At 41.3% G+C, this 23,731-nt stretch overlaps 2 protein-coding genes and 1 long non-coding RNA gene across 7 annotated transcripts in view; 1 reads left to right on the forward strand and 2 right to left on the reverse strand.

Annotated features, from left to right (window-relative positions):
- Positions 1-26: 26 nt before the first annotated feature.
- Positions 27-2,533, reverse strand: SMIM8 (small integral membrane protein 8). 2 transcript variants are annotated; one of them, XM_003204358.4, is made up of 3 exons: positions 2,310-2,533; positions 1,463-1,607; positions 27-381 (listed from the first exon to the last, which is right to left on the reverse strand). In XM_003204358.4, the coding sequence occupies exons 1-3, from the start codon at positions 2,516-2,518 to the stop codon at positions 223-225; spliced, it is 513 nt and encodes a 170-aa protein (XP_003204406.2). In that variant the 5' UTR covers positions 2,519-2,533; the 3' UTR covers positions 27-222. The 2 variants fall into 2 exon arrangements, with proteins under 2 accessions (XP_003204406.2, XP_019468654.1); XM_019613109.3 differs by lacking the exon at positions 2,310-2,533 and adding an exon at positions 1,965-2,263.
- A 3,017-nt stretch (positions 2,534-5,550) lies between these two features.
- On the forward strand, positions 5,551-23,354 carry LOC146545037 (uncharacterized). Of its 4 annotated transcripts, XR_014881487.1 has the most exons (6): positions 5,553-5,890; positions 8,770-11,495; positions 12,479-12,662; positions 13,693-13,922; positions 15,639-15,691; positions 19,909-23,354. It is a non-coding gene; the product is annotated as an uncharacterized LOC146545037 (long non-coding RNA). The 4 variants fall into 4 exon arrangements; XR_014881485.1 differs by having other exon boundaries at positions 5,551-5,890; positions 8,770-12,662; XR_014881486.1 differs by having other exon boundaries at positions 5,563-5,890; positions 11,374-12,662.
- The window catches only part of ZNF292 (zinc finger protein 292), a 55,782-nt gene continuing 46,071 nt past the window's right edge, over positions 14,021-23,731 (reverse strand). Inside the window, exon 8 of the mRNA XM_085217672.1 lies at positions 14,021-22,755. Coding sequence (XP_085073798.1) covers positions 15,595-22,755 — 7,161 coding nt within the window. The 3' untranslated portion in view covers positions 14,021-15,594. The remainder of the gene's footprint in view (positions 22,756-23,731) is intronic.

The following is a 23,731-nucleotide window of genomic DNA, read 5'->3' on the forward strand; positions in this document are numbered from 1 at the left end:
ACATACTATAGAGATCACAGACAACAATCCTTAAAATCAATTTTATGTTTGTATGTATCTTAATTACAATTTATTTGTACAGCCATGGTATTTTATAATGAAATTTATACTGGATTAAAAGGCACAAGAAAGACTTAACCATGATTTTAACAGACAGAGGAAAAACAGTAGTTTTCAGCCTTGAGTTCTGTGGCTGATTTGCTTATTTTCTTCCTTATGTCATCAGTCCCACTTGGAAGTTTTTCTCCTCATATATCTGGACCCCTCACTGTCAACCGCTTCATAGAGATCCTTTTTATTCTCTACTGTAGCATGCAAATAACCAAGGTAGGCCACGCAGAGGGTAATTGTTACGAGTCCAAATGCCATCACAGGTTTGTTCTGACAAAAAAAAAAAAACAACAGTATGCATTTTTAGTCAAAATATTCTCCATCCATCACAAACATTACGTTCTTCAATCTTAGCTTACAAAGTGAAGAGTGAACTATTGCGATATCAGAAGAACTCGCCATTGCCTTCCTTTAGGCTGACCTAAGTGAGTCTGATAAACAGCAAGAAGGAGACATGATTTTCAGGAAGCAAAAATAATTCTCTCTAAGAAGAAGGCGTTTCAATTTCCAGAGGCATTGGCCTCTGTCTTTCGCAGGTCGCAAATGCTGCTTGAGCGTGATGAACTGGCCATAGCCAAATATTGAAGGTTACTACTACAAGTTTCAAATGGAAATTATCTGGATATTCCGCTGAAACAGTGTGCTCTGCTCCTGCCAAGTGGCATTCATTGTATTTCCCTAAAAAAGATCACTTATCATCACCACAAAAGCTACCTTTATTATGTCCACAAGGTTTCATCTTGTCTTACTGACACCACTGGATTCCGCAAGTGTAAATAAAGGCAGAGTATCATCAACTTAATTACAAAAGCAAATGCTGCAGCAAAGAATATTGGCCAATACATTTAAAACACATTGCTATCCCTTTAAAAGCCTTTCTAAAGTACTCTGCACATCACCATCTTTCATTACATTTAAAAAAAATCCAAAACACTTCACACGAGAAATAGGTAAATATTGCCTCTTTTTATAATACTTTTATATTAACTTTTGAGGTATTTTTATAATGCATTCTGAGTGTTAGGCTTGCATTTTATGATTTGGACCATTTCAAATATGAAAGAGAACTCCTATTACTTAACCTGTCAAATTACAAGTAATCACAAATTTCTCTCTGGAAGTGACTTGGTACAAAATAATCAGACAATGTAATAGTGAAATGAAAGTTGTAATAAACAATGCTAAGCTCTGGGCTCGTGACAACCAGAATAAAAAAAAAAAGCAGAAATATTTTTGGTTATGTTACAGGGTTTGTGTAACAAGAAACAGGTAAGATAATGCACACCAAATTGCAATTATTGTTTTAAAGCAAACTAAACATATCTATTTTCTCTCAGCAAGAGCCTCTTACGGGTTTAATGAAAAGCTCTGGGTTTACAGCTCGGAACAGACTGGTTGTCCGGACAGCCCTCAGTCCTGGATTTCTCTCTTTGGGCGTTTCATTTTCATTCGGAGTTTTGCTGGAAGACATTTCAACTGATGATGATGAATACTTCCTAAGAACAGAATTAAATATATATATGAAATGAACTAAAAGAAGTACATTCACAGAACATGCACTCAGCATAGCCTTCAGTTAGTGCATGCACTACCGACTGACTGGGTGTTACTTCCAGCCAAAGCACACTGACTTGCAATCAAATCTGATTAACTTTCAAATTTTGCGTCCTAAAACACACTGTTTGAGATGCTCATATTGCAAATGTATTTCTACCTGTAACAGGCCTGTATTTTTATTTATGTATTTTTATTTTTTAGGGTAATGCTTTCGCTACCTACAGACCACTACCTGAGAAAAACTCTGCCACAAGAAGCCGTCAGCACACACTCTTTTTTTTTTTTTTTAACCTTACACGTGACGGAACAGCCTTCTTCCCTTAGTCGTGTGGTCACCACCACACCCGAAGGCTCTAGTCTCATTTTCACACACAAGGGATGACGAAGGACACTTGAGCTACGGCGACCAGGAGCTCTAATGCAGCCCAGCAGGCACAGGGCGCTACAGGGATGCAGCACACGAGAGAGGCCTTTCGGCTGCGACAGGCTTCCGAGAGAAACCCCGCAAGGAGCGAGGCCCGGGAGCGCTGCCTCAGCCGCTCCCCTCACAGCGGAGAGCGACCGTTAGCGCTCGCGACCAACGGCCGCCACACCACGCGCGCGCACTCTCCCCTCTCCCCCCCTCCCCCGCGGCTACTCACCCCCTGCCGCTGACGGGGCCTGACCCCTGGGGGAGGGGAAAGAGGAGGGGCGGGGCGGACCTCAGCGATGGCGCCCCCTCGTGGCCGGAGGCCGCCGGAGCGGGGGGGGTAAGGAGGAGGAGCCTCCGGGGGAGGGCTGGGACGCCATCTGCTCGTCGCGGAGCTATTGTTGTGGCGGCGTATGCTGCACAGCTGATTCTGTGTACCATTGAGTAGGGGAAAAAAGCTACTTCTGAGTGTGGGTTGCTGCTTTCGTTTGTTTGGGTGCTTGTGTAATTGAAAGTGGTTATACCCGGTTTTAGTGCAGGAGACATCTGCATTTGTCTCCCGAGTCACTGACGCCTTCCACACGGGGACGGGAAATGTTTACATCGCCGCACTGGAGGAGCGTCCTCCCTCATCAGCACTCGCACCTCTTCCCAATCGTTCGTCTCATTCGCTGACCGCAGCCACGCAGATAAAGCTCTTGCCGCAGGGCCAGCCTGCGTGACAGTGACATTTTCCAGGTGGTGATAGGATGGGTTTATACCAGAACGTGCCTGCCTGAGAATGCAGCCGCTTTGCCATCAGGACGGTGGTAAATGCTGTTAGGCTGCTGATCACTCGCCATGATCCAGATCAGTGAAGAAAAGCTGGGGCTGCGCGCTGTTTCCAGTTCAGCTTCCTGACTGTGGGAAGTGCCTGATTTACTCACTGTGTCGATATTCTGTTGGTGTCTGAGCCAAAAGGATGTTGAATATCTCAGTCCATCAGCGCTTATAAAGTTGTCTGGAATCTTTTTATAGATGGTGTTCTTTAAAGGACAGAACTGTAAACATCTCCGGTATCTCTGAGTCTTTACAAGCCAGCCCTCATCTTATTATCCGAGTATCTCTCCTGAAGAGTAAACACACACACACACAAATCTTCCTTTTCGAAGCCTAGGGCTGTTACCGAGCTTTATTTTCCTTTTAAACGAATTCCTTTGGGATTCCGCATTCAGTATCGTGCTGTACGCTGTGACCATTCAGAACCTAATAGCAGCTCCTGCTTCTCGAGGGACTCACGTCCCCTCGTAGTCCGAGCCGCCGAAGAGTCTCGGCGGAGAACAGAACAAATCTGATAGCGTAACCCGCAGACGCGGTTGGCATGCGACAGCCAACCTAATGCAGCGCCGGCAACAGCGGCGTGCCGCCCCATCTTTGCTGATTCACCTCACAGCTCCCGCTTATTTCAAGCGCCGCACAAAGGGAGGGCTTCGAGCTGTCTTCAGAATGAGGATAGGACGCCTCGAGCTACCGATAAGCTTACCCTTATTTTAGGTGCACACGGTTACAGATCGCAAAAGACAATCTTTTTGTATGTGGAGCAGAATGGCCATGTTGAGGAAATAAATGCAGAAGAAGAAATAAACAGGTCTCCAGCGAGGCAGAGGTGCCGCTGAGAGCTGCCTGTGTGTTTGCTGCTCGACTCGTGAAGGTCTCAAGAGTCCTTATGCCACTTTTCAGCTGCTAGCGCTCATTCACATCCTCTCGTTGAAAGAGGACAGTTTTCAGACAGCAGCAGTTGTCAGGAACCTACCGCTGATGAACCAAAGTAGTTATAAGGCAGTAAATGTGTTAAAAAAGAAAATCTGTTAAAGCAAGTCTTTTGTATTTCATAGCATTATGTACATGCCTTTTAAAATGATGGCCAACAGCTTTGTCTTGAAGAGACAGAAAAATCACCCAGCCATGCTCTGCAGCCCAGATTAAAGCAATTGTTATTCTGCAAATACTGATCAAGCTTTTTTTTTTTTTTTTTTGTCTGAATCCATTGTGGAAGAGAAAATATACCTTGGTGGTACTTTCATTAATGAGTGTGCAAACTGTTTCCGGTTGGGAACACAATGATACAAAAACATGGGGCATCCTCTTTGGAAGGCAAAAGCCAGTTTCTCCTGTAAAGAAAGAGCAGAGAAGTGTCTGCAGCGCTGGGTTTTCCCTATTGTACATAGCTTGCTCTGATATAGGCACCTTTCATTTTGGAGTCGGGGAGCACAGATCCTGGGAAGGCTCCAGAGGTAGGAACTTCAGAGGTCTGACAGAAAGAATGCATGGTGAGGGGCTCTGGCTGTGCGGGCTGTGAGCTCTTCAGACTTCCTACACTTTGTCTCTTACAAACACCACCACATACCAAAATGCAGCGGGAAGAGCCAGTGCCTAATACTTGGGTACGAGGTTGGATAGAGATATAACTGACAGAGGAAACAAGGAAAGTAAAGAAAAACAGCTTTGACATTTAACCAGTTTGATAATAACCATTCAGTTCTGACTAATAGGACAAATGGGCTGCTGGGGATTTTTTCAGATTTTTTTTTACCCCTACAATTTTTTTTTACCCCCTACAATTGTATAAGAATTGTAGAATCACAGTGTATCCCAACATGGAAAGGACACACGAGGATCATAGAGTCCAACTCCCTGCTCCACGCAAGATCATCAAAACTCAAACCCTGTGTCTGACAGTGTTGGCCAAATGCTTCTTGAACTCCATTAGCTTGGGACTGTGCCCACTGCCTTGGGCAGCCTGTGCCATGCCCATCTCCCTCTGCTGAAGAACTTTTCCCTAACCCCCACCTGACCCTCTCCTGACGCAGTGAATTTGGGCTTTCTGTTCCTATTAGTAATGTGATTGAGAAATATAGCCACATCCCAGATAAAAATGACCAAGTAGAATAGATCAAAGAACTGACATTCGTTAAGATGCACTAGGACAGGACATACACATTTATTCAATTGCTTAATCATTAAAATAAAACTGTGGGCTTTCTGTCAAAGAGCAGACATGGTGGCATTCAAAGTTCTTAGGACATCTGTATGACCTCTGAAAGGTTACCACCATTCTGTACAGCAATTAGAAGTTTTTCACATAGACAGAATGAAAAATAAATAAATGCAGACTCCACACTAACAAGAGGGCACAGTATTTTCCAAAGGCCTCTTTCGCTATTTTGGTGAAGCAGTGAAGTTAATAACTGAAGAGCATGAGTTTGATGAGACAAAAGCTGGTAATTATGGAGCATCTGAAATGGGAAGCTAGCTGGATTCTTTGGTGAATTCATGCAGGAATCACATATGAGAGGCAAGCTCTGCATGGATACGCGGTACGTGCATGTGTTCACACAGGACTGGCACAGTCATGCTACTTCTTGCCTTGCAGGCACTGGCCCTGCCCCTGTCTCACAGGCATTGCTGGTCACTGCCCACAGCTCTGCCAAGGTGAAAGCACAGGGTGTGCAGCTTGTGCTTTTAGTGGTTATTGATGTATTGTCAGTGGGTACGGATGAACACTCAGAGGACGCAGATAAAGCCTTGTGATTTTAAACAAATGCATTAGTTTCCTCGTATCTTTCCGATGATACCAGGCATGTTCAGTTCTGGTCTGAATGGTGTGCCAGAAGGGATGATCAGGTTTCATCATTTAGTTTATATTACCTAGGAGACGAGCAGTTTCCATTTTCAAGGCTTCAAGCAGCAACTCCCTTTCTTGGAAATGAACTGCTGATTGCTAATGCAACTAGAAAACGGGGGGGCCAGCTGTAATCACTCACTGCTACACAGGTAAGTTAGAGTTTCTTGTCATAAAATACAAATGAGAGGTTGTTTTTCTAATGTTAGGCTTGATAACAGCCTCACGGAAGCCTCCCATCTGCCAGAACAAAACACAGACATAATCTTGCTCTCGTTGCCTTGCTGGTAATTACCAAAGAGGTACGAACTTCAGGGTAGCCATTGATTACTGACTTTGTTTCTACTGCTTGTTCAGGTGGAAATCTTTTGATTTTGTCAATTCATTTTTATAAGATTTGTCAAAAACCTTACAATAGTAGCCTGAATGAAGCTGTGACGCTTATTATGGCTGAAGATCATTTGCTGCAGAGGGAGTTTTTGTCTGCATGGGAGAGCATGGGAGAGATGAGAGATCTGTTTGGCATGAAGTTGATAGAAAACGCTGCCACAGTTGTGTTGGTTGCATAGAGACACCACAATTTTCTTAAGTCATTTTAGATTCCTCTGAGATTAATTTTTTTAAATTATATAATTTAACAAAATAACAAAGAAAACAGTAAACTGTGTCTGCCCTCTCTCAAAAAACATTCATCTGCTGTGGAGAACAGACCACAGCAATTAGCAGCTGGCAAAGCATCACACCCAGCAGCTGCTGGGCTGTTAAGTGGTGGTTGTGGTTTTCCCAAATACAAAACAAGCTTCTACTAGCTGTAAAAAAGAACACCAAGCATGCTTAAGGTTATGAAAACTGACTGAAGATGTAGTCTGTGTGTGATATTTTCTAAGAAATGGATGTTTGGCTGCTAAGGGACTGAAGCCCAGAAAAGAAAGGGATTTGTCTCAAGCCACACAAAGTCAGGCGTAATCCCAAACCAGCCAGATGAACCATCTCCTGTCTAGTCTTCTCTTTTCTAGTGAGTGGCTAAAATAAATAAATAAGACATGGAAAATGAAGGCAATGGACTGGGCTTTTCTTAGCTCTGGTCCTGGTGTCCTGGGTGATGTGGGATAAGCCTCACCTCATGGACATCTCCTCCTCCACAGCATGGATTTCTCTGCCTAGGTTAATGGTGTTTTCAGGGGAAGGCTCCATGTCTCATTACGTGTTAACGAAGAGTTCACATCAATGAAATTCAATGCAAAGAGTCTGGAGATCACTCTTTGTTGATCAGTGGGAGAAAAGCAAGTTATAGCCAGTACCTTTACATGTGTTGTCCAGGGGCCTCCACTTCCAGTGGAAGCATCTAATGATTAACTGGGTTGGGAAACCTGTGCTTGCATCAGTCTGAGGAGCACGAAGTCTTCTTCACTGCAACAAGCAGTGGTCCAAGCAAGCGTGACCAGACCGCAGAGCAACGGGGCTGTCTTTGTCAGGGCTTATCAGAATTATACGCCTTATTCAGCTGGTTTCCAAAGTGCCTTAAAAAGCAATATGTAGCAATACAACACACCCCTTTATTCATTTTATAAGAAACAGTTTATGTGAACAAAGTTAATTTTTCTGACCTCTCTGCATTCACTTGTTGGCTCTTACACAAGGGCCTGGAAATCCACTCGCAATGGCACTCTGACTGTTGATCCAGAAGCAAAGGCACTGCAAGGTGAATGACTTCTGGCAGCAGTTCAGCTCCTATTGCCAGTGCTTAAGTGAGAGCTGGTGTGTATCCAGCTTGGTGAGGTGACTTTGAATGGAGCTAGACCATGCTTCTGTGTTTCTGCGGGGTTTCTTGCTGCCTCTTCTTCTGCAGGACAGCATTGGGATAGATGTGTTATGCAGGGGTGGCAGTGGAGCTTCCATAAACTTAAGAACAAGCTGGACAAAAATCTGTCAGGGAGAGCTGTCAGCATGACAAAGCATTCTTACGGTCAGAGAATGAAGTAGACCCTGTGCTTCTCAGCCTGTGGACTTTACACTGCTGCTAGGTAGGAGGGAAGATGTGGGAATTCCATGAAACAAGCACAGAGCATCAGCAACAGTGAAACACTTCCTTATATCAGCAAACAAAATAAGGGGAAAATGCAATTACAAAATGAAGATTTAAAGTTAAGTTTTATTATTTGTTTATTTACAGAAACCTTTGTGCCTGTGCTTTTTTCTTCCTTTTCTCAAAGCACTGAGCTGATCCTTGGTGTTTTAAAAGAAAAGTCCTGAGATCATGCTTTTATTAAGTTCTGTGATTCTCTGTTCCTGTTCTCTGCCTCATTTGACACTGATTATGGATCTTTCCCTGTCAAGAAAAGAAAAGGTTAAGTATAACAGGAGAGGTATAACAAAAACCCTTGATTAGCAATGTTAATATCAGAAAAAAAAGTGATTTTTCATCTCAGCCTGCAAGGCTAGTTCTGTTTCCCTGTGCAGAAGCCACAGACCCACAGTTCCCAGGCACACATTCTTTCTGCTCTTTCTCACCCTTCCATCTCTATTTCCAGTAACACAGCACTTTTGCCTACTTGCTCCAAGCTGTCTAGCCCCTTTGTGCCCATAACTCTTTGTACACTTTCCCCACTTCTTCTGAGTAGGGTTTTTTTTTCTTTCTTACATTTTCTTACCTTTTTCCCCCATTTTCCTCTGTGCAAAGACAGGTTTTCTGCTTTTAAAGTAATTAAATTAGCAGACTAATTGAAATCTAGATGGATGCATTATTCCATGCACATTACCCAACCTTCTGTAGACCTCATTGAAGGACAGATATAATTGTTTTATATGTTCAACAACAATGAAGTTAACTCATATTTGATGTGTTCAGCAACAGTGGCATTACTCAAACACTTTACCCATTAAATGTCATTCCATGACCCAGAGTTAATGGAGCATTCAGATTGCTCAGCAGAGTATGTATGTAGGGTTCAGGGAGCAATGCAAGTCACTTCTATAACTGAGGGGAACACGGGATGCCAAAGGTCTTCTGGTTGCTTGTGTCTCACCACAGGATGTGTGTTGGTGGCAAGGGGTGTCCAAGTCACATCCAGGGGAAAAGTGATTCACGAGAGGAGGAGGAAGAAGGGCATTACCTGTGCGAGACCTGTGCTCATGGTAGAACAACACCACCATGAAACAAGCTCTGCGACCCCTGGGGCTTGTGGATAGAGATCGTTCTAAGTTTCTCAGCATTGAGCCAAATATATTTAAGACTATACAACTGATAGAATATCAGCCAACTGATATTCCTCTGCTAGTTCTTTTTACCTGCAGCATAAAGGAGTGGTTGTGGAACAATTTCTGAGAATACCTTTTGTCAACATCCTTCCCAAGGTAAATCAGGGATACATTCATTCCTATGGCCTACCTCAGCTCCTTGAGAATGTCACCAGCTCTGATGGTATCGATGCTGGAGCAAATAACCTTGTTTTATAGTAGAACCCTGGCCATAGGCAGAGGTCATTATGAGCAGTGAGCTCAAGGGACAGCAAAAGTGGTTTCCTATCTGTGCTGAGCTTGGTAATGCAGTGGCCTGGTTACTGCTGGCACTCAGACTCATTCACCAGTACTAACTGCTGCTACAACAGGTACATTTTCTTTCTTGCTAAGCAGAGCCTGCAGATCAGTAGATCAGATGAGGACATTAAGATCAAACATACAGATGTGAAAACTCCTCAAATTTCCAATCTCACATTTCCCACCTATTCTGTCCCCTGGGAACAGATGTACTTTTCACTCTTGCAAATAAAAGAGCTTGGTGTCCTCCAGGATCCACATCGAACTGGGAGGTGGGCCTGGTTGGGAAGGTGAGAATGCATTTGCTCTCAGTGCCATCTTAGGTCCTCGTTTACCTTTGAGGAGTCTGGCTGCCAATGGCACCTTGAGAAAACCTTCACCAAAAAGCACCTGGGGAATGCTTATGTGGAAAAGAAATTGTAAAAAAAAAAATATAAAATGTTTGGAATAAAGTTTAGAGCACTTCTTAAATGATAACTCCAGTGAAACAGTATAGAACTTCAAAGTACCACATCTCGTGAAACGTAAAGTCAGACCATGTCTTAATATTGTTGACAGCTATATTTCCAAAACCACCAAGAAGTTGATTTTCCTCTATTTTCTGGTGGCAACTTCATGCCTGTGCGTTGTATTACATTTAAGTGAACTGAGTTGTCTCACTTGCAAATGCTCCATGAAGCGTCCCCTGAAGAGGTACATCAAAAAACTTCAAGGTTCAGCAAGTGTTGGCCACAAATCTGGAATCTGTGGTCACAAGAGAGCAGCAGCTGCAGAATCAGCCCACAACAGCTCCCCGTCCCCGCTGCTGAATGTACAGGGGGGAAATGAAAAACGCACCCCACTGACCTGCAAGGTCAGAGAACACCTTCTTGTTACACGCTCTGCTCTCATCAGTCCTTACAGTTACAGTTACCAAGGAAGAACTGTCCCTCTGTTAGTTCCCTCCCCCCATTACTTGTAATTCATGATGTATGTCATATTCAGCATTATCTAGATCCGTTCGTGTTGAAACAAAAGGTGTAGAGGCATGAAAATTCCATGAAGTTTTAATATATACACAAATGTTTATGATAAATCAGACTGAAACAATTGTTCAAACAGCTGCATTTGGAAATTACACAGAATTGCTTTGGTACAAGCAAAAAGAGGCTTTTTGTATCCAGAGCTGGAAGAACCTGGAATGAAGACACTGAACAGTAAAGGGATTGACAGCATTTGCCAAGTAGGTAGATCTGATACGTGTTGAGACAGTAACCAGAAGGGCTGGCACACAACAGCCACTCCAAATGAGCTGGATAGTCCCAGACCCATTGCAGCAGCCTAATATGAAACATTTCAAAAGCCAAAAAACAATAAGAGGCAAACACACCTCGCCAAGCCCATGGTGATGCAGACCAGCTCACATAGCTGTTTGTGGAATACCTCTTGTACTAACAACGTAAACATCTCCTGAAGGCTATGCATTGCTGCTCTTCATTACGGATGCAACACAGGCTAACAGGAAGGGGATAGACATTTGTATTCTGTTGAACTTAAAGCTCTGAGATATCAGAAACCAATGCCTATAAAGACTTACTTCAGGGAAATATTCTCCTTCCTTTGCTGTGATCAAAGAACCGATGTCAGTGCTGAATCTGAGGAAAACACGCTCTTTAGAGAAAGGGCTGCCTGCAAAGAGCAGAACTGCTTGAATGCTGAACTGATTTCATTGTTTGTGCCGGGGTAGAAGAGGAGAAAATGGTACCAAAAGCATGTTAACTATTTTTTCATTCCCAGTACCCCAGCTGAGGTCACAAAGCATCACTATTATGAGTACTGGGGTGGCAGTCACGGAATTAATCTTGAAAAAAATTTTGACTGTGATTTTCAAGCTTGTGTGAGTTGGCTTTTTTTTTTTTTTTTTTTTTTCCCTTCTCCTTTATTTCTACAATAAATTTAATTGCATAAGAAACACAAATACCCATCTGCTGCTGCACTTAGTGACAGCAGCCTCCAATACCGGCTTGTGGCCAGTTAGTGTTACATCTCGCACGGTGCTGCACCAGTGTGTGTGTCGAGACAATGTGCTTTACAAAACTCCCAATATTTTCTGTTAAAGCTCCACATACACAGAATGGCTTGGGATAGAAATGCAACTAGAAGCCTTCACAGCTACTACATAATACCCATCAAGAACTGCATGAAGGAAAACTATTGCCCATCAGCTCTGTGTCAGTTTTGGTAAGAAAATGAGCATTAACTTGTTCCTTTCATACCCTAAGGTATTGTTTCTTAAGACAATGGCAACACTATCAAGGCAAAAACAGTGTTTCCATAAGGACTATTTCATAATTGTTGAAGACAGATCTGAGACAGCAGCACATCAATGAAAAAGTAGTTTTGGAGTACTTACGCAAGGTTTTATTTCTCACTAATTCCTATCCTGAAATGTTCTGAATTCCTATCCTGAACAGTCCTGAAATGATAATTTCCCATTTCATAATTTCCCATATCAAAGGACATTTCGGTTTCGATTCAACCAGTACTTCATATGGAAAATATACCAGGAAAGTATTCTGGACCGTCTCCGTGAGCCCTGACTCACTGGCAGCAAACAGCCAGGTGGTTTTACATCATTAGCTGCATTGCTAACCATAATCTGCATTTAGCAGAGCTAACAAAAAGGAAACAAGCATCACAGATGGCAGCTGTGCCAGATTTTACTTAATGAGAAAACAGAAACCTGTCTGCTTTTGGCACCCTCGCTCTTTGTCCAGCATTTGCTCTCAGCCTGGTTCGTCCCAGCCTTTTCCCACCTGTATGCCCCTTCCTCCTCCAGCCCACATCACTCACCCCTCCATCTCCTTAGTCGTTCATGCTTCCATTTTTGGCTCACGTTGAGTTTGTAGACCTCAAGTCCTAAACTAAAAGTCAGTGGGATTTTTAAAATGTATTCGACTTCTACATCACCTGTACAGACAAAATGCCAAAGTTTTCAATTCAAATGCTGTTTTTTCATTTTTGAAGGCTAAAAGTACTGCTTCCTTAAACACACAGTAGCTGCTACAAAGCTGACCTGAGCCCTCAACTGTAATGGAAAAATACCATAATAGCTCAGTGCACATTCATACAAAAATATTTACCTCATTCGTATTTTAAAACATCTCTGCAAACATTAAAAAGATCCAAAGCTTATGTAAATCCTAGTGTCCTTTAAAACCCAGGTAATCTCACCTTCTGAGAGATGAAGTTGGAAAAAAAACATCATGGAAGATAAGTACTTCCCTGTCTGCAGATGGCTTTCCCCTCGTCCCTCACCTCCTGTACCCTGTCACCCCTCCATACTGAGGCACCAGCCAGAGCCAAACTGGGCCCAGCAGAGGGGAAGCAGGAGCTGCAAGGCCCCAGGTAATGGGGAGAGAGAGGGAGGAAGAATGTGGGGAGAGGGGGGCTGGATGTTGCTGGGGTACCCCATGGGTTGAAGAGGTGCCACCATCCCGAATCCCATCCTATGGGCAGGACTGGGGTGTGGGTCTGCAGGAGTTGTCAGTACAGCATGTACAAAGGTATCACACATCGCTCGTAGTGAAACACCCAAATGCAAGTACCAAGGAAATGCGTCTCATCGAGAACTTCTGCAGGTGGCTTTACCAAACTACAACACCCTCTGCACTCCATGAGATCTTAAAGTGAACCCTCCCTTCAGCCCCTTATTTAAATCTTACTTGTTTTAAAGGAAAAATACCACACTGGTTTACCTGTTGAACAGGCCATCGGTATCCATCTAACAGGGAACGTGATACGAGGGGCAATGACTATACTGGTTCTAAAAAATGTGAATTGATTGGGATGACAATAATAGAATGTTAAAAATTTCATTCTCAGTAATTCAGATTCTACACTCAGATCAGAATTAGAACTTATGTCCTGGATGTGTATGGCACTACATTTTATTTTTCTGAAATGGCATCCTACTGTAACATTATGTGCCTAATCAGTTTTATGCTATTCTCAGTCTAAAAAGGACAAATCCTGCAGTAACTGTAACTGGGAATGTTTCTGTTGGATACACTGATTTACGTAACACAAAAAGTGATGAACTGGTCTTCCAAAAATGAACAATCGAGGGGTCTGTGGGCATCCTCTTACCCTCAGGTACTTCTGAGGACAGCAGATCTCCAGTGCAGCTCCCAACGTGGTCCCCTCCCCCGCACACGGCACCATGCAGTTATGATCTCTCCTAGAGAAAATATCCAGATTCCCACCTGTGCAGCCTATTGTAGGAAACCTTGTTTAGCAGGGAGGTTGGACTCAATGGTCTCTTGGAGGTCCTTTCCAACCCCTACAATTCTATGAAAACACAGCATCTATTCTGCTTTTACCATTTTCAGATTGTACCTTTGATTTGCTAACCTGGTAGAGTTTGATCACTCAACAGGGATGAAGTTTACATGAGCAAATGGACCCTGTACAGAAGGAAGCAAATGCTTTGTAAAAAGGCATACAACTTAGCACCAGAGAGCAAAAGAAGACCTATTTCCGAGGCTGAAACGCTGCTGCCTTCTTGCTTTTTCATACAAAATCATCACTCTTGAAACCAGTCCCTTTGTTTTGCTGTAAAAGCCTGCCATCTGAATTGATCTTCAAGTCAACCATCAAAGATTCCAGGTGAATGGTTTAAAAACAATCAATCAGGTGAAGCATTTAATGCAAAGCTTTACATGGCAAGACAAATTTATAGAAAAAAAAATGCAAGCCAGTCTCTCTGAAGATAAAGACTATTTTATATTACTGAAGGTAGGTCACATCCAGTATGAGAATAATCCAAGAGAAATTTTTGGTACCGCACAATCCAGCTGGCTTGTCCCATCTGAGCCGCGCACAATCGCATACCAACAACAATGCCACAGATCCCTAGATACCGACAGCTCCCATTATCACATTTGCTCTTTTGGTTACTCAACAAACCGGACACCCGCCATGTCAGTTAGCAGCATACAGAGGAAGCGCCCCGAAGCCAAGTGCTACGCGTGGCACTGCTCTGGGGGCTCCTTCCAGTGTGGAAAAGACAGAGGTGGCACAAGCGGTGCCAAACAGTCAGCAAGGGGCAAAGGAGTGCAGGGAGAGCCCGTGCCATCAAGAGAGCACAACCACTGAGCGTATCTGTAAGATCACAATCTCACTTCCCTTTCAGAAAGTGCCTTTGTTTATTCAGTTTTTGACGGTAAGGACTCACGCGTTTTATAGATAGATACCAAACTGGTATTATCAAAATAAACCATCTGTTTTATAAACCCACTATTTACAGAAACGGTTTCTGAAGGTTTGTTTTTGGATTTTTTGATTTTTTAACAAAAATTAAACTATACACCAATCTAAGTTACAGAAACAAAAATAACCTTTATAAGATCACATGTATAAAACAAGAAATGAAATGTGATTTTATTTAAGGCAATACTGGGCTACTTCACAAATCACCACCTCAAATATATACACTGCTCCACACTACTAATTTTCTATCACATTCACAATGGATTCTTTAATACCAAATATTGTTTTAAATCTCCGATGTAGCAAACTATTTTATTCACATTTCCATTTTTTATTATGGAATCATAAATGCTTTGTATCCAATTAAAAGCCATGAAAAAATGTAGCTATAAGAAAACTATTATATTTATGAGTTAACTACACGTGAGTATCATCCGTAGATACTGCATGTTAAAATGTACAAAAATGAGTGTGTCAGTATGTTGGACCTATGAAGTGTGATCTTATCCAGCTCCTCTCCTGTAAATAAATGCTTTACGCAAAATAAACTGGATATGGGAGACTTAACTAGTTTTAGTTCAAAAGGTCTTAATTTAAAATGATTAAAGGACAGTTTTAAAAACTTGATCACTTAGTTACAATTAAAATTCTGAATATAAATGTGTCATTTAATAGTTTAGACTTACAGACTGCTGGTGGCAGCAAATGATTTACAATAATAAATATATACAAAAAAAAAATGTATCTACAAATAAAGAGTACTGTTGTACATGAGCAGTGACCTGGTGAAAGATACCAATCACAGACAATTCACAAAGATTTAGTTCATGGAAAGGACAATTTGATAGAAAGTTGAGGTTCTGATCAAGTATTTACAAAGCTGAAGCAATTATTCTGTTCTTCAAGTCCCATAGGGATAAAAACAACTGAAAATTTACATGACAAACGTCATGTTTTTCTCTAGATTAAACCACCTCAAAATAAAAGAGCTCGACAGTTACTAGCATGCGTGATGGCTTCCTATTCAAAATAAACTTTATTACAGGTAATGGTTACACACATTAGGGTTTCAGTTTTGACTGCCCTTCTCATTACCCTTTCTTTCTTTTGCAGCTGTAACTTCTGGATCATTTTCCCAGTGTTCATCAAGTCTTCTCAAATTGACGGTAGGTCTCATTTCCTGAAGTTGCTTCAACGCACGCTCAGTGCAGTCTTTAAAAGTCTTGTCTAAAACTATCTTTACATTATCACAGCTCTGAAGCTGTGATGGATTGGCAAACTGTACAAAGGTTTCAGCTGCAGAAGATGACCAAGTGACATTATTACTTGTTGCTAAGGAGGTCTTCTCGTTAGATTTTCGTGTGTTTGAATGAGATCCTTTTTTGGTTCCGCTGCTATGGTGGTCTCTTTCAGTGCTTTTCTTTTGCTTCACAGCAGACTCTTCAAGGAACTTGAGGAATGAAACTTCAAAACCCATAGGCTTAAATGAACTCCAGTCAAAAGCTGCAGGCTGCTCTTCGGCTGTCTGAATAGCAACTGCAGTCTCTTCCTCCCTGTGCAGGTTACTCACTTCAGCAGGCAGCACCTCCTCTGCTTTTTCAGTTCTTCTTCTCTTATTCTGAGATACATTTTTTTCTTTGTTTGCTCTTTTTAAGTTGTTTGATTTTTGCTTCTCTGAGGGGCAGGAGTTGGTCTCCTGCGAGTCATTATTTACACTGGAAGATATTTTTGCTTGATTTTCAGCACTAGAACAATCCTCGTTAATCAGTTTAGTAATGAAGAGTTCTGTTAGTTCATCCACTTCATCCTTCTCACCTTTCTCAGTTTCTTTTTGCGGTAACGTCGGTGTGCTTGAATCATTATTGCTTACTACCGAATTTGGTTCTGTTCCTTCCACATCAATTTCTTTGTCAGTCTCCTCTTGCTCACAAGGTACTTCTTTTACTTCTGGCACAGAGTGCTTTTTAGATACAATGAGAAGATTTCTGTGTTGTGAAGTAAAGGCCTTGGACAATTTGTGGCATTTGTAATGTCTTATGATGTTACTTTCGCTTGTAACTACAGAAGAACATCCTTTTATCATACATGGATACTGAGTAACAAATCTGCTTGTACATTCAGATAATGCCTCATTTCTAGCTTTTATAGAAAACACGTGCTTTCCACGTTTCAGTGAATAAGCCTTATTTTCCTGAATTTGCATTGGTTTTGAATTTTTGTTTTCCAAGTTAACGTTTTTCTTTCGTTTTGTTTTCTCCGGCAGCCTGCTACTTTCCTTTCCTGATTTGTTTTTCAGTCCTCTCTGTTTGGACTTCACTGGTTTCTCCTGGTTTGCTTTGCTTGAAATGTTTTCCTGACCTGGTGTCAGCCTTCTGGGTCTTATGAGATGATCTTTATGCCTGTCATTATGTTTATTAAAAATATGCCTCAGGAGGTTAGATCTAGTAGCATAAATACGGTCACAGCCCTCACAATCACACTTGAATACACCATCATCTTCTACCTTGTTTGGCCTTATCTTAACACCATGATCTGTCTCAAGATGTGTAACGTAGTTGAAATACACTGTAAATGAGGATTTACATTGAGACTGATCACAAGAAAATCTTCCTGCCTCTGGAGCTGGTTTCATGTTTCTGATTTGCTCAGGGGTCATGTTATGAAGCTTCATGTAATGCTGTATCAAGCTAGGAACCTCCTGGAATATTCGGGAGCAGTCACTCATCTCGCACCTGAATTCTCTGATGGTGGGTTTAGTTTCAGTCTCCTCACGTTCCTCCTTACCTGGCTCACTCTCCTCCTCCACTTCAGCAGAGAAGGCAGGAAGGTCTGATTTGTGCACAGCCTGATAATGAAGAATTAGATTTTGTTGAATTGTAAATGCTGCGAAGCAGCCCTGGTGGACACATCGATATGGTCTGTAAGGACTGTATCTGGTTGGAAACTCCAGAGGTTTTGTTACGGGCTTCCGACGTTTTCTCTCATCTTTTTCTTTCCTGTGCCTCCTAACTTTGTGTACTTTTGCCTCTGCGTTACCGAAAGTGTCTGCGTTATGCTGCTCCAATGGAACGGAAATCACCTGGGGAGGCGTTTCCAGTTTTTCAGGAATATTTTTCTCAGGTAGTAACTTTTCCAAGACATTTACAGGCTCTAGAGCTTCCTTTATCTGACCTTCTTTGTCCAACGGAGGTGCAGTTTTGTTTTCTGTTATTAGTGTCTGCAAATTTATTTCAACAGGTTGTGAAGTTGTGTTTACAATTTCATTTTGAGACCTTCTGCCGTAAGGCCTTTTGATTTTTAATTTTACCATCTCTTCCGTTGTAAAATGATGTACAAGCTGGCAGTGTGCTCGGAGATTAGAGTTTCGCGTAAATGTCTTTGGACAACTAGCAACAACACACTTGAATGGGGCGTACTTTAACTGATGTTTCTTAATTTCCAGTATCATTTCTGCAGTGTACTGATGAACCTTGCCATAGTGTTTAAACAATGCATCTTTTGTCATTGCACTATAGTTGCAACCTTGATTCTGACACACAAAAGGCTTATTAACTTTGTCACTAAAGTGAATAATCGTTTCTGAAGATATCTGGACGAGGGGCTTGTTTTCAACTGGTACAACGGGAACTGCTGGTGCTAGAGTATCTGCTGGGGGACAGTGGCAAACACTCTCAGAGACCTGAATGGATGAATCATTTTCGAGTTTCAGTTTTTGTAAGCCCTCCAAAATTTCCAGTATTTGATTATCAACTTTTTGAGATGTTTCAGACTGAGTAGAGTTAGTCTTTGCAGCAGTGACATTCCCTGAATGCACTGCAAACTGTGTGTGAGCGGGTAACAGCACACTACTTGAAGAATTTCCTGAAGAAGTTTGTGTGTTATTTACTTGCAAATTCTGTCCCGAAGCAGTGCCAGTATCCTGAACCTCAGTTTTCACCTCAAGCATCTGTGAATTCATGGCACTTTTAATTATTTCAAGAGTTTTTTCAAAGTTCTGAATAACATTGTCTTCTGAAATCTGCTCCTCTGAATTGGTCTGCACACAAGAATTTGTAGCCATCATTTGGGAATCCCCATTTTCAGCTTTCACTGTTAATGTTGTACGAGTCTCAAGGTTTGTTCTGAAGTTCTCTTTGACACTGGCCACGAATAACTGATTGTCAGCATTATTGAGTTTCTGTGTGAGATTTTCTGCCACTGCTTGGGAATCACAATTTGCTACCAAGTTGGACTGAAAATTATCTCCCTGTGTTTCCATGTTTCCTTCAGAGCTTTTGGCTAGAAGTCCTGTTGTTATATTATTTACTGCTACTTTCTGTGCTATGTTTGGTGCAACTAAGGGTGTAGTTGCTTTTCTCTTCCTCTTTGAAGCACTGGTTCCCTTCTTATTTGAGTTATTTGATACTGAATTATTGGGAGTACTTATAACTGAAACTCGTGAAGCGTTCCCTGCAAAGGTTTGTGCTGCTGCAGCAGAATTAGAAAATGAGCTAGAGCATAGGCCATTTTCAATTGTCTTCAGCATTAAATCATCTGTTGCAAAAACAGGCAAACTCTTGCACTCGTTTACTGAAGGAATTTTGGTATTGAGGGTCCTGTTTTGGTCTGTTAGCAGAGTACTTGGGTTGCAGACTGTCTGCAATAGAGGTGACATGGTTGAATTGGGAAGAACAGCTGCATTTATTTGAGTTGTACCAGTGACGCAACTTGTTGTAACTATATGTGGAAGTACCTCCGTGGTATCAAAGGTACTTGAAATGCCTGCGGTTTCCAAAGCTTGTTTTATAATTTGATTTCCTTCCTCATTTCCACTGGTATTAAAGTTAGGCACACTGGCCCGTGGGAACATGGTCTGCAGTAAGGCCGTAGAACGATTTTCAGATGCAAGCAATTGCAGGAATGCTGGATCTTTAAAGCATAATTCCGGATTGAAAGTAGGCTCCTGGGGTTGCTGCAAGCTTAATGAATTTGAGGAAAGAATCATACTAGCAAGCAAAGACTGTCCATTAGCTTGCAGAGCTTCTGCAGAAATTTCTGATCCTTCAAGAGGCTTACAATATGACCTCTTAGATAAGTGACCACCAAGTGATCGAGGATTAGTAAAAACTCGGAAACACCTGCTACAGATAAATTTACCATCTCTAATTATTGCTGGCCATTTTGCCCGCTTGTTATGTTTTGGCTTCCTTTCTTTTCCATTTGGAACCCGGGCACGGTCCTTTTTCACTTTTTCTGAAGTTGGATGTTGAGAACTGGTTTCACTGAAGTTGTTTTCATTATTCACTCGTGAAGGAAACAATTGATCAATAGTTTCCTCTTTTGGGAAAGCAGAATTGCTGTTTCCCTCTAATTGTGATGAAAAGTTGTTTGTGTTGTTTTCCAGTTGTGAGAAGACTGAGCTTGGGGCGTTTTCTGATGGCGAAGGAAAAAGAGACATTGGACCATTCTCTGCAGGCAAAGGAAGAAAAGGATCTGAACTGCCATCAATATTCAGAGGCATAACTCTTTTTGCCAGATCTTCCAACTGGGAAGGCAAGGTTACACCAGACAGATTTTCCATTTGTGAACATAAAACACTTTCAGGCTCACTTTTAATACGAGTAGACAAACTTGGATTTATAACACTTTCCACTACAGGCAACACAGGATTGGTCAAATTTTCTAAGTGAGTTGGGAAAAGTGTACTTGAGAGGTGTTGCGCTTGACTGGAACAGGTGGGATTCGAATTAGTTTTGTTCTGTGCAGTAAAAGCAGCACCACTGGGATTGCCCACTTGAGATGGCATCAGACAGACAATCTTTTCATCGTTTTCAACGTTTTGTAAATTGCTGGATTTTCGTGGTTTCTTATTTTTACGTTGCATTTTAAAAGTAGCATATTGATCAGGGTGTGCTGCCTTCATATGTTTGCCAATGCTCTGTGATGAGTTATATGTTCGAGTACACCCCTCAACCTGACAACTAAATTTCTGAACTGGTGCTGCTGGTGACACAGTTGGAACTAAAGAATTATTTATGCTAGGCTGTGATGGAATAAATGTAATACTTTCTAAAGTTTTTAAAGGTAGGTTATATAGATTAGCTGCAGCTTTAATACTGTCTTCAATTTCAAGTTTGGAAATGGGAACACTGTTTCGGTACCCTGCCTGATTCTGCATGCTAAGTGTGTTTACAATGTTTACTTGCCCTTCTAAGCTTTTTGATTCAAGGGCTTCTGGTTTTAGTGTGTTCGAACTCACAGATATATTTTGAACATTCTTAGACTGATTGAGGCAATTCTCTTCCTTTCTTTCTTGGAAAACTGGAAGACAAGAATCAACTGTTGAGCACAATTGCTGGGCTCCAGATTTAGTGGTATCTACTTTACTGGTAGTAGCAGCCAATTTACCTCTTCTTACAAAGTTATCTCGGATCTTCTGGTTAACTGCAAGCATCTGAACACTGCTCACTGGAATTGCTACCTCCGTCTTCACTGAACCTGCAGCAGCCTCTTCTGGAGCAGCATTAGGCAAGGAATCACTTTGCTGCAGCATACTTGGGGATGTATTTACACTTTCACTCCCTACCGGTTCTGCTTTGATTTCATTCCAGACATAGTTTTCTCCTTCAGTAAAACTACTTTGGTTGTCAGCTGGAGCTGATGCTGATTCCTCTTTAACAGCAACTCCATCAGTACTTTCATTAGCTTTAGAAGGTTGACTAAGACCAGACTGATTAGTCTGGCCTTCAGGCTGTTGCACTTTTTCAGGCTGCTTGTTGTGTTCTTCAAGATGCTTTTCCAGTTCGTTCTGAGAACGGTAGACTTTCCCACAGCCTGTGAATTTGCAGGTATAGGTATTATAGTGTTGTGCTTCGTGATCATACAGTAAATAGGCTTCAGAAAACACTCTCCCACATTTAGGAAACATACACTTTGCTCTGAAGACTTGATGCTCCTTCCTGTGAGTTAGCAGCTCAGCATAACTGTTAAAACCAGCCTTACATTTCATCTGTATGCAGATGTAAGGCTTGCTGCCACAGTGCATTTGTAAATGATCATTCAGGTGAGTAACACTTACAAAATGTCGTCTACAGTACTGACAAATCACTTTTTTGCTTTGCATTTCTAGAAAACGTTTAGCTTCTTCATTATCCTTATGCCCCTTTGCATGTGCTATTAGATTTTTAAAATACTTAAAGCCTTTTTTACAAAACGTTACAGGGCAAGTGAATTCATTAACAGGTAGTGGCTTTTGAACTGGCACTATCTCTGGTACATATGGTTTATCTTTATCATCATTCTCATCATCAGAGCCATCATTATCATTAAATACAATGAAGTCTGTTGTATAGAGACTGTTCTTCTTAATGGGTCGTTGCTCCTGTTTGGATACAGAATTGGTTTTCTGATTCTCGTTGGTAGCTGCTATTTTAGGAGGTCTTCCTAATCTTCTCAGCGGTTTCATAGCAGCCAGTCTCTCTTTGCTGGATTTTTTAACATGCAAAGTTACATGGGGAACAAAGTTTTCTTTAGAATTAAAATTTTGGGCACAAATAGGACAACTGTAAATTCCATCTTTATAATGTTTTTGAGCATGCCTAACTATTCTGTGACCTAGAAATTCCTTGTCGCATAACACACAGTACTGCATATACGCTTGCCAGTTCCGGAATCTAGCTGATATGAATCCTCTCTCTCTGAGTTTTTTAATTTCTCTCTTTTTCTGCTTTTCATCTCTAATACCTTTAAGAAGGCTTGTAGCTTCATCAAAACTGCCAGCAAACCCATTCATGGAAGTTTCTTTAGTCTCTTCTTGGCAATCCTCAACCTTCTCATAAACTTCACTATCATTGAGTTCATCTATTGATGACACAATGGATGCTTCCTCTCCCATCAGTGCCAGACACTGACGCTTTAGAGTTTTCCAGTCCCAGAATTCTGGATCAAAAGGCCACTGAGTTTTCAGTACAAGTAAGAGCTCACAGCGCAATGAATTTGGTATTGGAAGATTCTCTTCATCGTACTTTTGATCAGGTTGATTATAGAGCATTTCAACAGCATAGTATGCATCCACAGTGGGTTCAAGAAGAAATTCACTCAACTGACAAGCACGTTTAACCTCCAAATCATCTGGAAGCAAACAGGAAATAGTCTTGCAAATAGATATCTTGACATCTGCATTTTCACTGGATTCCAAGCGCAAGGCTTTCACACACAGTTCAATGCAGGTTGCAAGTCCAGCACCATCAATCTGTAAAGCAAGATTAATCTTAGTAAATCAGCTCTAAATAAAAATAAATAATAAATAATAATTTAAAAATCATATTCATTTTTTCATAAAAAACAAATATCCTAACTGTCAGGAAAATGCATTTGGATCTAATAATATACTCTTTAAGAAGCACAGTCTTGAAATGCTAGGCTAAGTTACATGATTTGTCTTCATGCTACTAGAAACTGAAAGCTTAGACACAATTAAAATACATATTAAATGTACATTCTGCCATATTTGTGACTTTCAGCTTATATGAAAGAGGAGTTCAGTTTGTATTACAGCAGTACTGGGGCTTTTCCATAAATTAAAGCATGCCAGTTTTGTCACAGTTCTTTAAAATAAACTTCTGTGGAGCAATGGAGTTAACACTAGGTAAAAATAAATGTAAGAAGTGCTACAGCTACAATAGGAGAAGCACATGATTATCAAAAAACTATAAAATTTGGAAATCACTTAAGGCATAAGGGTTTGTTTCTATTTTTGAAGACTATTCCACTTCAAAATCAACTGATTATAATTGAATACAAAGGTTCATTCCAACTAAATATAATAAATGGAACAAAATATTCCATCATTTTCAGTGTTTCAAAAGTCATGTAAATTTCTCACTTACACCCTCCAGAAAAGTAAATCACATTTATGTTCATGTTATAGATCCTTTTGCTGCCAAGGATGCATAGAGAGGCCACTGTAGACATGAAAATAAAGTCAAGTGCATTTCTATGGTTTCAAATTTCTGCCGCCAATGAAACAGCCTACAGTTCACTAAGGAAAATTCAGTATGGCATGGAGCAGAATGCTTTTTAATATTTTCCCCTACCACTCCAATTTAGTTCAGGCCTTCAGAAAAAATCGTGATTAGCCCATGATTAGCCAGGCCAGAAGGATGCAAAAGGAAAAAAAAGAAATTAGAATACAAAGGATTACAGAAATCTCACCCAACTAAAAGCTT

The sequence above is a fragment of the Meleagris gallopavo genome, chromosome 2, assembly GCF_905368555.1.
Source record: "Meleagris gallopavo chromosome 2, MGAL_WU_HG_1.1, whole genome shotgun sequence".
NCBI classification, from domain to species: Eukaryota; Metazoa; Chordata; class Aves; order Galliformes; family Phasianidae; genus Meleagris; species Meleagris gallopavo.